This window comes from Emydura macquarii, unplaced genomic scaffold (genome assembly GCF_026122565.2).
Source record: "Emydura macquarii macquarii isolate MOO-44397 ecotype Brisbane River unplaced genomic scaffold, CSIRO-AGI_Emac_v2 contig_2897, whole genome shotgun sequence".
Classification (NCBI taxonomy): Eukaryota; Metazoa; Chordata; order Testudines; family Chelidae; genus Emydura; species Emydura macquarii.
The window spans coordinates 51,856,244-51,871,088 of NW_027133034.1; the positions used below are offsets into that span (position 1 = coordinate 51,856,244).

Sequence of the window (14,845 nt, forward strand, 5' to 3'; positions counted from 1 at the left end):
ATAAAACAAGTCACACCTCCCTCTACCCACAGACAAAAAGCAGAAATCCCTTTCAAAACCTTTTCAATATTACGTGCATTTCAAATCATTTTTAAAATGAGCATGTTACTGCTGCTCCAGGGCAGCTATTTAGTTTGTATTTATTCTTTCTACAACAACGTATTTATTCTTCAGCTGAGCTAAATATTAAAAATAAATCATTGTCTTTAAAGAGATTGCCTGGTAAAAGTCTTTTCTAAACACGAAGTGTCTTTCACTGGATTACAAAAACCACCCTTTATATTACTGACCAGCAATAATAAAATATTAAAATTAAAAAAAAAATCTAAGTTACTTTTCTCTATGTGCTTTTTTTTTTTTTTTTTTTTCCTTCATTTCTCTCATGGCAACTAAATGGTCTAATCAATTTCATGATGGCTTCTGGTCAATTCTCATTCAGATTCTCAGACATCAGAGGTGTTTGAGCACATACATGTGAAGGAAGTATCTCAATTCATTATGCACATAGCATTTAGGAAGTTTATTAGACTGGTCCTTTATCTAGGCGACTACAGATGGAGAACCACACCACACTACCCCTGCAGTTAACCACAAGCTAAAACCACAAACCATGTTCAATACAAGTGACTGTTAGAGAAGCTACTATTTGAAAGTACTTTTGGCAGAATTTAAAACTTGGTTGAAAAAGTGACGTTTCTGGTCTTGATGATTAAGAAAGTTTTCAATAGTGAATAAAGGCAGCGTTGTCTTCCCGAGTTTGCAATCAGACACATTAACCAGTTCTGTCTGCAGACTCAGGAAGGCAATACTGCATTAGTTCATGCTTGGAAGTTTTTCTTCCACCAGTGGAGGAGGTATGTTTTTATAAAATGCTAAATCATCATTAGGTTTCAAAGTTAACGGTTTTAATCACGATCATTTTAGAAGAAACATCCAGCTACTCTGGGATTGTTGGGAAATGTTTAATCAGATTAATTGCCTTTCTTTAGCGTAATTCTATTTCTAGCAAATACTTTGTATTTGCATTGCACACACAAAATATTAATCTGAATTATCACCACATTTCATTTACATCAGGGTAACTTTAAAAAAAACAAACAAACAAACCCCAGACTTACCAAGAATATAAAATGCAACAAAACAGAAGGGTAGTGCCTAATCCAGTAACCAGGTTCTCATCTGTGTGCAAGCCCTGGCTAAAGTCAGGTACACAGATTGTAATGTTCTTATGGTTCTCATCCAGGACTTCAAAAAACAAAATAAACATAATTAATGAGGCTCATCTGACTTCAGATTAAAGTAAATACTTAGGCTAATTTGTTACTTGAAACATCAAGAACATTTTGGGTTTTTTTTAGATTATCTAGGCTAGGAGATCAAAAATTAGACTTGCCAGATGTGCTGTTTCTTAAAGGGCAGAACTATAATCAACTTCAGCCCCTTGCTCGCTCACAAGGACAGCATGGAGAAATGTCAGGCCATGGGGTAGTAGTTAAATCCCAGCTTGTCTGCTGGGCAGTTCACCAACACTTCACCACCTTCTTCTGCCTCCCTGCTCCCCATTTTGGAGGGCCAAGTGATATTCGAAGAAATTTAAATGATATCTACACATTATAAATAGATTACTGTTTGTAAAGCTGTGGTCACATTATCCTTTACTACGTCTGTTTAAGACAAGGGTTTTTTTAAAGGCAGCCCAAGTGCCAAATATAGACGCAATGGAGGTTTAAGATATGGCCTGTGGCAACCCTACTGAAATGATGCACTGAGGACAAAGAACTACATCGGTTATGGGCGTATTTTATTTTAAAATGCATGCAAGTTAGCTGCCGCCCTCAGGCTCCTGGCAAATTGCCAGCATCGCCCTAGGTGTCCCAAAGTACTGGTACTCTTGCTTGACAAATATATCTGCTTTGAGCCAAGGGCTGGCATATTTCTAATATCTACCTGCACAGTAAATGCTCTTGCAAATGTAATAACCACACTTGCACTCATCCTCCATTAGTACAGATGTTGCATGTTTTAATCATTAGCAAAACTACTAATACACTAGATTTATTTAATACTATGATTTCCCCCCCTATTTTTATATATATCAAATTCCAAAACCAATTTTAAATCCACCTGACTGAAGTGCGGCTTTCACCAAATCAAGACACTTTAGCAGCATACATTGTTAATGTAAGTTTTCTTGCCTATAAACTGGGTGTCTGTCATTCAGATTTACCAGCGCATGTAATTCTCCAACTCTCCTTCTGACAGGTGGGACAGCCCAGACAAATGAGAGTCTGCACATCGCTAAGTACTTCCTCAGAGTTCTTTTTCTAGTTACTGTTGTTCCAATAAAAAGGAAGCAATTCTTACCAAGACTAACCTAAATTACAGAGGTTAAAGGAAAGATTTTAGTGCAATTCATTTGAATCATAGAAATCTATTTTAGAACTTGAAAAATGTTTCTTTGTTCTCTAGATTCACCCATTTGATAGATTCCAAAAATGAATTTCTTGAGAGAAAAAAATGGAGAGATTAAACCGAACTTAAAAGAGCCCAATATTAGAAAAACTGTAACAAGGTGTTTTGGCATCTGAAGATGCTCTGTAAATATTAGGCACAATGCATTCGAGTTAGTATGCATATGAAGAAGTACAAGCATTCCCAACATATCTGGTTAGGATTAATCTTAATTTTTTATTCTATGTGAACAGCAATTGCAGTACTACTAAATGCTCTTGAAACAAAAGATTTGCTTTATTGTTAGTTGAGACCATGGAACCAATCCAGCACCTCAATTATAAGAGGAAAGCAAGAGATCTTATTGTAATGGCAGCTAAAGTAGCAACTGGGTTGGGGGGCGAGGGGGGAATCTACTGGTTAGAAGTGAAAAAGGGGCAAACAAAAGTGTCCAATCTGTAACTAAAGAAGGATATACATCTTCCTGCTTGGTATTGTATGCATTGGCCTACATACTCTTCTGATCTCTTCTGCCAAAACCAGCACCAGTATTAAACTCATGACCATGCAGGATTTATTTGGCATGATAATCTAAAGGCCTGAACACATTCATTTTTGATGTAGCATGCCTCAAAGGAGATCAATAAAGCTCAAGATAACTTACTAGTTTCTGCTGGTTTGCTTGACAGAGATGAGAAAGTGAGATACATGACATAGCAGCTGATAACTCCTGACTGCAACAAACCGGAGTGTGGCTGGCCTTTAGAGAAAAAAGGTCAGAGATTGAAGCATTTTTATGAGCTTTAACAAACTGAAAAGCAATAACCAAATTCAAGTAATGAAAATCTCTTTGACATGGGAAATATTTAATCCTTTGCCAATGCTCTTTAGAAAGTTTCCAGACAGATTAGATGTATTTCATCTGAAGGACAGAAAGAAACATCCCATACATCTTTCTCCACTGGCTGCTCCAGGGACGTTAAGATCCCCAAATCAGTAAGAAATAAATACTGTGTTCTGACCAACCTTACTAAGCTCAAAAACAGTATCTACACCTGGATAGACTTAACAATAGCTATAATTGCCTATCATCATTTAACTTTGAAACTATTTGAAGTACTGGTATATTTCCAGTCTCAGTGCATGAAAGATGCCACACAAAAAGTTAATTCTGAAAAACAGTGTGATGTGAAAAAACAAAAATTAGAATGGTTGTTAATTGTTCCTGCTCTAGTCTCAAAAACAAATAGATGGCAACTGTTTGAGTGAGAAATGAGCATTAAATAAGAAGTTAATGGGTTTGAATGCTATTCTCTTAACCATATCATTACAGCAAAGGTGGCTTAAGTGGTTCAATACCTAGCAATGTCTACGGGTGTGAAACCTCTGCTCTGTGGCCAGCCTATCAGGAATTATATCAAAGATATGGGCATGCTTATCATAGAAATCACAGAAATGTAGGAGTGGAAGGGACCTCAATAGGTCATGTAGCCCAGTCCCCCACACTGGGGCAGGATTAAATATCATCTAGATCATCCCTGACAGGTGTTTAGAGGTTTTTAAGAGCACGTGAGACAATGATGGATATTCCACAACCTCCTTAGGTAATTTGTTTCAGTGCTTAACTACCCGTACAGTTAGGAAGTTTTTCCTAATGTCTCACCTAAATCTCCCTTGCTGCAATTTAAGCCCCTTCTTGTCCTGTCTTTAGTGGATAAGGAGAACAATTTATAAAGAGGAGAGTGATAACCTTTTACATATTTGAAGACTTATGTCCCCCCTCAATCTTCTCTTCTCCATACTAAATAAACCCAATTTTTTCAAACTTCCCTTGTAGGTCAGCTTGGTATCATCCGCAAAGTGTACTCTCTATTCCATTATCCAAGTTATGTATGAAGATATTGAATAGAACTGGACCCAGATCCCTGCAGCATCCTACTCGATACACCCTTCCAGCTTGATTGTGAACCACTGATAGCTACTCTCTGAGTACGCTTTTCCAACCAGTTGAGTACCCACCTTATAGTGTGTTTGTCTAGGTATGTTATCCTGTCACAGTACGTTATCCTGTCCTTGGTCTTCCTCTTGATTCTCGTATATTTGTAAAATGTTTTCTGTTACCCTTTATGTCCCTAGCTAGTTTAATCTTGTGTTTTGCCTTGGCCTTTCTAAGTTTGTCCCTGCATGCTTGTGGGGTTTTTTTATATTCATCCTTCGTAATTTGACCTAGTTCCCACTTTTTGTATAACTCTTGATTTTCAGGTCATTGAAGATCTCCTAGTTAATGCAGGATGGTCTTTTACCATTTTTCCTCTCTTTCTTATGCATTGGGATAGTTGGCTCTTGTGCTGTTACTGCCTCTCTCTTTAAAAAACTGCCAACTCTCCTGAACTCTCTTTTTGCTCCCTTGGACTTGCTTCCCATGGGATTTTACCTACTAATTCTCTGAGTTTGCTACACTTTGCCTTCTTGAAATCCACTGCCTTTATTCTGCTGTTTTCCCTCCTACCATTCCTTAGAATCAGGAACTCCATCTTTTCATGATCACTTTCATTCAAGCTGCCTTCCACCTTCAAATCCTCAACTAGTTCCTCCCTGTTTCTCAGAATGAAATCGAGAATAGCCTCTTCCCTAGTCACTTTTCTCCACGTCTCTAATAAAAGTTGTCGCCAAAGTATTACAATAACTTGCTAGATAATCTGTGCCCTGTGGTATTATTTTCCCACAGATGTCTGGGCAGTTGAAGTCCCCCAGTACCACCAAGTCTTGTGATTTGAATGGTTTTTTTTGTTTTTTTTTAATTTAAAAAGACTAATCCATCTCTTCTGCCTGGTTAGGTGGTCTATAGTAGACACTTACCATGACATCACCCTTGTTTTTTATCCTTTTATCCTTACTTTTATGCTGTCTGTGTGTGATGTTATGCTTAGTGACATGCAGCAGTGAGGGGGTGGGTATGGATTTTATGGAGACAGACTGACATGAATAGCAAATCTGCAGATATCCGCTTTATATCCATGGACCATTTCTTGCGGATCACAGTCAGATGGTCAAGCTGCTGGCAAGGCTCAACAGCCCATCAGCTGTTAGGCTAGAGGGTGGGGCTGATCAGCTGTTAGGCAGCTGGCAGTGCTCATCAGCTGTTTGGGGTGGCAGGGGCTCAACTGCTGATGGAGGGCTGCTGGCTCCAGAACAGCTGATGTGTGGATGGGGGTAAATCTAAAAGAGGGAGGGTGGAATGCAGTTGGGTAAAAGTTTATTCCTGCAGATCGGATACAGATGAACATATCTGTATCCGCGCAGGGCTCTAGACATGAAAGCTAAATCAAAACAGAGTGAAGTGTACACACACAGCATCATTACTCCTGATGACATCAGCCTTGCGAAGTCCCTAAGCAGTAGCTCCAAAGAACTCTCAAGGTATCCCATCTCAAAACAAAACACAAACACAGCAGACAAAGATTTAATAAGTATACTTACGGCTCTGGACACAGGGTGAGATGGCTACCAATGAAATAAGGAGGCACAGGCCACCATTTACACCAAGCAGGATCTTGTTGTACATGCAGCCCTCAGAGCGTGTGTAAAAGACAGCCATCAAAATCAGGGCTCCCACAGCAATGGAGTACAAGATGAGCGTGCCCAGAGCTAGTAAGCCATACCACAGTTTATTATGTGTCGTCCGTGCAGTCCTGTTTGTAAGAAAGAAAATATATTTGGCTATAGAAAAAATATTAAACACAAGTCTTTTAATAAACACTCCTTATTAAGATAGCTTATCTGACCATTTGAGCTGCACAAAAGGCAGCATTTTGCTCTCTGTAGTACGTACGTTATTTCAGCAGTGTGACTTCTGGACATTTAAAAAATATAGTTGCCTTGCTAGATTCATATGCTATCACCAGGATCTATAAAACATTCCACGATGCTAGTGTTGATCATATATCAAGACTTAGCAGGCTCTATTTGTGAAAATTACCTTGATGTTTTAGAGCCTGCAAGATTCTGAAAACTTGGAACAGCTTAGACTGAGCCATCTGCAAATCTTTGACAGACGATTGTAATCCTGGCTTCTAGCCACTATAGGGATTCCCTTGGCTGGAGCCAATGAGGACCCTTCTGGGTCCCAGCTCGTTAGTGGAGTTCTTCCATTACATAAATACATCGCAGCTATTCTTACTCCCCTACCACTACAACAGTTTTGCCCAGTCAGCCATTCTCTCCTCTTTTGGCTCTACGTAGCCTGCAAGTTTTACTGAATCCCCCACCCCCCACCCCCGCCCACCCTCACCCCAAAAACTGATCTTGGGGGAACAAAGTATCAGGTACCCTGACTGTACTGGGTGATGCTGTCTGTGCTGATAGGGCAGAAGTGATTTGCAAATGGTTTACAAGACCATCTGTAATGCAGATGGTGTCTTTGAGTTAAATGCCATTTCTGATTGAGAGGAGACTTCCAGACCAACAGCACTGGGATTTTGCTACAGTTAATTATTGGCAGCAGTGGTTGTTCAGTTACAAGGGGACATATTTCACCCTATCCCCATGAAAACTGTTATTAGAGGAGAAAAGGGAGAAAGCAGAGGGTTTAAAACCTTTCCTAGAAGCTAATGGGACAACTGTGACAAGAAAAGAACAGAGGAAGACAGAGGAATGGAGGGGCAAGGAGGAGCTAAAGGGAGGGGATTGTGTGTTCGTGCATGGATTTAAGAGTTCTAAAATATTAATGGGGCAGGGAAGGAAGGTGCCAAAGCTACACAAATGGGAAATCAAGCCTATACAAAGAAGCTGGGCAAGGGGATCAATCAAGGAAAGTTGCAGAGTTTGGTGGGAACAAGTGGCTCGGCTCTTATTTAAAAACTGGTCTGAGGTGTAGCTATAAGTTTGCATGAAAACAAACAGGATCCACCAGTTTACATCCCTGCTCGAGGCTTGTGGCTATGCTGTGTGGATCCAGTCAGTTTTATCCTCTTGCACCATTCTGTTCCCAACTAAAAATGCTTATACCAATACAAAAGGGAAGAGGCTTTAAATGATGGGACCCTTGCGGCACTATTACTATCTATTGGCAGTAGAACTATTTTAATCAAGTACAAAGCAACAAGAGGCTGTAAATAAAGGGGAGAGAAATGGCATCCAAGATGGGGAAGAAGGAGAATGGGTAAAGAGTAGGAAAAGGACTCAGAGGGTTGGGGAGTACTGTACCTTCCTTAAATATAGTTGCCTGCCATCATAAAAATAGCATACAGGGTATTTTTAAATACTGTGGTTAATTTTTTGTTAATAAAAACATGCATTTAAAGAAGGATTGCACTACAATACATTATACAAATGATTGCTTGTCAGACACATACCAGTTTTTATTCCATTTGTGTGCAAACTCCACAAGCAGGATAAGCTGAATGACTATAAAAAGGAATCCTCCTACTGCACCTACATAGCGCCATGCTGCAAGGGAAAAACACGTCCATTTCCAATGATGCTGCACGTGAGGGCCCAGATAACCTCAGCTTTGTGGTCTCAGGGCAGAAGTCTATGCAGTGAAACCATTATATAGCTCATCATGACATCTCCATTAACCATGACTAGCGACCTGAAGATGGCACAGGTCATCTGAAAGACCAATGCAACTTTAGGTCTAACTCAGTTAATTGATGGATAAGATTCAGTTTACGGCACTCCACACCTTCAATCTAAAATATCCACTACAAGTTCACTGACCTGAAGAATTTTTTGTGGAGAATAGTTACTGTATATGGAGAGAAACTACTGAAATCTTGGTATATGGTGCAAAAAAGCCATGAATTCAGTTCACTGAAGTCCTAAAACCTAAAATTGCTGAGTGTGGGGACCTGGGAGCTGAAAATGACTATCGCTATAGATTCAGATTTACACAGATTTACCATGTAAAAATAAGGGAGAACTTATTTACACATATTTGTAGGAAACAGAGTGTTCTGAGACACTCTCATAGCTACCACAACCCTCCTCACTCACCTATGAATGGTTTAAATAAAAAGATTTAAATCAAGATTGGCTGTGAACACATAAAAGACAAAACAGCCTTTGGGTCACCACAAGATACATTTGGATAATTCTTTGACCACTCAAATAGCAGTGACAATCCGCATCCTGACCACGCTCCAGATTTTCATGCAAAACTAAGGGCTGTAAAGGAAGTGTGTGTGGCTATCTAAAGGCCCATTTGTAGTCGTCGTAAATTCTATAGCTTATAAATGCGTATAACAATACAGGAGTGTAAAGGGGCCTTTTCTCACTTAACATTTGATCCTTAGGCTATAACTACAGACAGTCAGCTGTCCTCACTAATAATTTATAACTGGGAAATGTGCCAGTAAACTTTAACTGTGACCTAGTGTCGTATTTTGCAAGGAGAAATTACCTTTGCTTGTAAGAGCTGAGCAATATTGGTGTTAGTTTATATTACTCACAGCTGAGTGAGTTGTATACATTTGTTGTACTGGAGCATTATGGTTTGTTAGACTGAAAGTACACAAGTATGTCATCAATTTGTCAGTTTTTAGAAGATGTACTAGTTTAATGAGCATGTAGGGTTGGTTTGGGTTTTTTTAGAATGTCAGCAAAGCTGAGTACAAAACTGTACGTGTGGAATGGCTGTGTGTGAGAGTGTGAGGGAGAAGGGAGAAGACTGATAGGCCCCTCACCCGCACCCAGTGAGCAGAAAACCTCCAAGCTCCAGGTAAGAACCATACCCACCAGGGAAGGCTAAATTGCAGCTAGTGTGCACGCAAACACAGAGCTAGTACTAGGGCCATACAAACCATACAATTGCACATGGTGCCTCCCCAGCCAAACTTATGGGGCAGGGAGCAGTGGTAATATATCTACTTTTTATTTAAATAGGAAGACAGAGAGGAAGAGCTACAGAAACCTCCTGAGGTAGAGCGAGTAGCAGAAGCCTCCTGATTGGAGAGGGGATTGAAGGAACTACCAAACACCCTCCCCAAAGACATTCTGGCTTTTCTTTTTTTTTTTTTTTTGGGGGGGGGGGGGGGGGGGGGGGGAATATTAGTGCATTGTTCCATGAGCAAACATAGCTTTGCACAGAAATCAAGAACTAGGACTGGGAGGAGAAGTGTTGTTTCCCTAGAATCATCTAAAAAGATTAGAGATATGCAGTTTTTGTACTGACTCGAGAGCTATTTTTTCTCCACTTATTCATGCTCAAATCAACAGTCCTTGTGTTGCTGGAGAGAATCAGTCCAGTGGAAAGGATCACTGAGGAGGACCTGGAATCACGAATGCATCCAAATACTAAGCATTCCCGAATTTCATCTCTTTTGAGTACAGTCAGTGTTGAAAGATTAAGGAACAAGGAATATGTAACCAACTTCAGCCTCATGCAACTGGATGATTCAGTGGATTGGGAACCCTTCCAGACCATCAAACTGAATCTGGCCCAGGCTAGTAGCAAATTCAAACAAAAAACTAAAATAAGCTGTTTGGTGGCCTATGCAAAATATGTTTTTTGTAGGAGTGGGAAGGTTCTAAGAGAAGAGATGCCAACACAAAAATCTAACAAGACTGCCGCTGCTCCTTGCCACACTGCAGTGAAGTTTCTTTTTTAAATAGGAAGACAAGAGGGAGAGAATCTCAGAAGTCCCCTCAGGAATGGGGGTTGAGTAGCAGGAGAAGCGATTAAAGGACTTGGCACCAGGGAAACAATTCAGATACTTCCTATAAAAATACATAATCAGCACAGGAGACACCATTACAGCTTAGCCCTGTTTGTGCCCTTAGTGAACCCCAAAGAGTCTAAGTATACAGATGCTGAACTATGCTCCCACTCCTACAGTCAGGGAGGTGGAACAACTTGTACTGGCCCTTGATGCATCTTTTCTATGGAGAGGACTTCTATCTTCAGGGCTATCAATCCAACCTCTTTCGTCTTCCCTAAAATTAATCTAAATGGCTGAAGGGGGAGGTTTTCCTCAATGATTTAAAGGATTTAGGAGCACAAATCCCACTGACTTTCAGTGGGACTTTTGCTCCGAACTCCCTAAAGTTTTTTTAAAAAAAAAAAATCTCACCCAAAGCTGGTATTTACACATGATTAAGAAAACCTTCTCAAACCACTCTACCAGAGTTAGTGACAATGACTGTTGCCAACGTATATTCCCAATTAACAAAAATGGCTTCAGACACTAGTACAGGATCCACAATAAATAATTGGCAATACAGCATTGCAGCAAGAAAGCTAAGTTTATACTATTAGATGTAAGCAGTTTGGAAACTAAGCAAATTACGAGATCCTTTATCTCATTAATATCTCATTAATTAATTAGTCACTGCATGTTTTCAAGAGAGGAGTCCAGTGAGCTTTATGTTTTGTGTTATTTGGCTGACTGTACCACCTTAGGAACAGAACAAACTCTCTCTGTTGCAAATAATGGTATCCAGCTGACTAGGACAGAGCTAATTATACAGACATGGCGGGTGAGGTAGTATCTTCTATTGGGCCAACTTCTATTAACAATGATATCCTGGGACCAACAGAGCTACAAGACCACTACATAAAGCTAATTATGTCAGCCAGACAAACCAACATATTTTTGTACGTTTCTAAATTACTAATTTCTTCGCACTCATTATGGCTCTCTACTTGTAAATCCAAAAGCTTGCAAGGCAGCACAAGTTTGTTTTTTTGTTCACACACTTGCCCTGGGAATGTGTACATAACATGTTAAAAATATTCTTAACTAGATATACAAAATTAAGGAAGAAGTGAAAGTAGCCTTACACAACTAAGCCAACCCCATCCATTCACTCAGCTACCAGCACTGTCATTGTTTTACAGTAATAAGGAATATTGAGATAGCCATCTTGTCTCCAATATTAAGATCACAGGCACTCATTCAAAGTGGAATGGAAAGTGTATATACAAAAAGAAAGAAAATCGTACCATTGAGGAAGGTGTCTTGATCTGGAATGAAGAAAGCTCCTGAGCACATTGCTGCTAAAACTAAAAGCTTAGGGAACCAGAACCTGGAAGACAAAACCAAAGTGGAATCATCTATTTATAAAATAGGTTGAAGATCTTTAATTTGAGTTCTGTCTCTTCCACAGGACAGTTGTGCCTTAAGTAATGGTTACTTTTCTATGATACAAAAGAATCACTACCAGGCTGAATGCAACTTAGAATTCATTTATACACACTTAGGTACATCTGTCAAACAAACTCAAAATAAACAACACTATATATAAACTGAAAAATGCAGTAAGGAAATCTAGCACTGCACTACACAGGGAATATAATTTATTGCTTGATTTTAGAAGAGGGGAAATAAGCAAACTAAACTTACCCATTGTGAATATATGCTCGGCAGCTTTTGCTATTTTTAATGTTGATGGTAAGTAAGAAGAAGATAAAGAAGAAAGATGCCATTCCAAAACAGACTCTGTAAACTGCAGAGTATCCCACTAGCTTCTCACACGTTTCACCTGCCTGAATACCTTTGCAGATGTGCTCATAAAAAGGAATCTGAAAAACACACACAATTAGAAACAATTAAACATAAAACACAAGATTCACCATAATTAAGCAAATTGCATGCATATAGTCTACATGTATATAGCTGACTGGATACATTTCACACTTAAAAGTTATGGTTCAGAGTCACTGAAACATCAGGCTGGACTGAGGGGTAAACTACGTACAACGGATGAGGTGGTGCATAGATTATAAAGGATTAGAAGTCTGGAGCCACAACTGACAACTACTAAATTCCTCTCAAATGCCTCAGTAGGGCATGAAAGGGAACAATCCCCTTCTCCCCACCACTTTTTAAGGGAGATTAACACCATAATTCTTTTTAAAAAATAAATTACCAGAAAGGTAGGAAAATTCCATCCCTTTCCCCCTTTGTTAAATATTTGCCTTAGAGGCCTTGCCCGAAGTCTGAGAAAGAGAGAAAACAAATAGCCACACATTCTGGCCTCAGAGGCTCACCGCGAATATTCAGGAAATGTCTCCTGAAAAGCAGATTTCTATGACTTTTTATCCATTTGTGCAGTGTCTCTGTATGCAGACTGGACCTCACCCTCCACCCCACAGCTAGGGCAGACCCCAAATAAAAGGATTTAAATGGCTGGAACACCACTAGTTTCAAGGAAACTGAAGTCTCTCTGTATCCTCAGAGCCACCAACCTGAACCGATGAGACTTGTAGAGCAATACACCATCAGATGTGAGTGGGGATCATTAGTTCACCTTTCTTACATGGACAGAGATTGACGCACACAGTGTTTTGCCCTGGCAAAATGTTCCCTTCAGAACAGGAACAAGATGGAAAAAATAAATTCAGCAGCTGCTCAGCCAAGGATGATCTCAAGTAAGGGAAAGGAGTCTGTGAAGCATATTGAGGTTGTAGATAAATACCCTACATATAGAAACATTACAACTCTGAGAAAGGAAGAATGCTGGTCTCTGCTGATCCCATCAGACAACTAGATAAGCAAAACGGAAAAGATCAGAGCGCAAATGGATTGAAGAATGGATTATTAGATTCAAGCCATACTGTGACTCTTGAAAGAGTTTCACCTCCAAATACTTTCAGAACATGGCTGGAATGACATGCAAAACAAGATTACTTGAGCAAGTAGAACACGAGTGAACAAAAATGGGTGACAGGAGTTTACAAATGAAGGGTTGGTGTATTTGCTTTCTTTGGAGAGTCATACCCATAAACCTCTGCCACCAGGAACAAATCCACATGCCAGATAACCAAAAAATGTCCAAAATGTCCAAATGAGAGGTGTTTTTTTTTTTTTTTTTTTTTTTTTTTTAAAGTTCTGCAACAGGAAGTTAATAGATCAGATGACTATGGCAATGCAGAATTGAAGACAATCAGGAGTTTTGGAGGTGTATTAGGAACAAAAATAATCTTCATAGTTTAGGTCCACCACTAGATAGACATGATAGAATCATCCACGGTAATGCAGAAAAGTCAAGAGTATTCCATAAATATTTCTGTTCTGTATTTGGGAAAAAGCAGGGTAACGTCATATCATATAATGAAAATACTTTCCATTCCAGTGGTAACTCAAGAGGATGTTAAACTGCAGCTATGAAAGTCAGACATTTTAAAGTCAGCAAGTCCAGGTAGTTTGCATCTGAGCGTTTTAAAAGAGCTAGCAGAGGAGCTCTGTAGAAAATAGATGTTCATTTTCAGTAAGTCTTGGAACACTGGGGAAATTCCAGAGGACTGGAATAAATCTAAATTTAAATCTAAATTTGTGCCAATATTTCAAAAGGGTAAATGCGATGACACATCAGACTGACATCAATCCCAGGCAAAATGGTGCAACAGCTGACTCAATTAATAAAGAATTAAAGGAGAGCAACCTAATTAATACTTATCAACAAGGGTTTATAGAAAGTAGATCTTGTCAAACTAACTGTTTTTTTAAAATGAGATTACAAAGTTTGGTCAATAAAGGTAGTATTGGTGACGTAATATACTTGGACTTCTTTAGGACTTTTGACTTGGTACTGCATAACCTTTTTAATTAAAAAACTAGAATGAAAAAAAAAAAAGCACACATTAAGTATATTAAAAACTGGCTAGCTGATAGGTTTCAAAAAGTAATTATAAATGGGGAATGATCACTGAGCAGCTGCGTTTCTAGCAGGGTCCCACAGGGACTAGTTCTTGGTCCTGTGCTATTTAAATTTTTTAATCAACGTCCTGGAAGAAAACATAAAACCATCACTGACAAAGTTTGCAGATTATACAAAAATTGGGGGAAGCAATAAATAATGTGGAGGACAGGTCACTGATACAGAATTGATCTGGATCACTTGGTAAGCTGGACACAAGCAAACAATATGCACTTTAATGTGGCCAAATGTAAAGCCATGCACTTAAGACCCAAGAATGTAGGCCACACTTACAGGATGGCAGACTATCCTGAGAAGTAGTAATTCTGCCAAGTCCTTTGGAGTCATGGTGGATATCAATTAATCATGAACTCCCCGTACGACGCTGTAGCCAAAAGGGCTAATGTTATCTTTGGATATATGAACAGGGGAATCAGGAGTAGGAGTAGAGGTTATATTACCTCTTTATTTCACTGGTGCTACTGCTTGTGGAAAACTGTGTTCAGTTCTGGTGTCTACAATTCAAGAAAGATGTTGATACATTGAAGGGTTCAAAGAAGAGTCATGAGAATGATCAAAGGACTCGAAAACATGCCTTATACTGATAGTCACAAGGAGCTCAAGCTATTTAACTTAACCTTCTCTTTGTCAATGGTTGATCGGTCCGTGAGTGCCTACACGGGGAACAGAAGTTTGAAATAGAAGGCTCTTCCATTTAGCAAACAAAGGTATAACAAGATGCAATGGCTGCAAG

The 14,845-nt window shown here is 39.3% G+C and overlaps 1 protein-coding gene across 2 annotated transcripts in view; it reads right to left on the reverse strand.

The window, feature by feature from the left end:
• The window catches only part of SERINC5 (serine incorporator 5), a 66,697-nt gene that overhangs the window by 20,230 nt on the left and 31,622 nt on the right, over positions 1–14,845 (reverse strand). For both annotated transcript variants that reach the window (XM_067568583.1, XM_067568584.1), the window contains exons 3-8: positions 11,796–11,974; positions 11,396–11,478; positions 7,806–7,899; positions 5,932–6,143; positions 3,116–3,211; positions 1,119–1,245 (exon numbers count right to left, since the gene is read on the reverse strand). In XM_067568583.1, the coding sequence (XP_067424684.1) occupies positions 1,119–1,245; positions 3,116–3,211; positions 5,932–6,143; positions 7,806–7,899; positions 11,396–11,478; positions 11,796–11,974 (791 nt within the window). The remainder of the gene's footprint in view (positions 1–1,118; positions 1,246–3,115; positions 3,212–5,931; positions 6,144–7,805; positions 7,900–11,395; positions 11,479–11,795; positions 11,975–14,845) is intronic.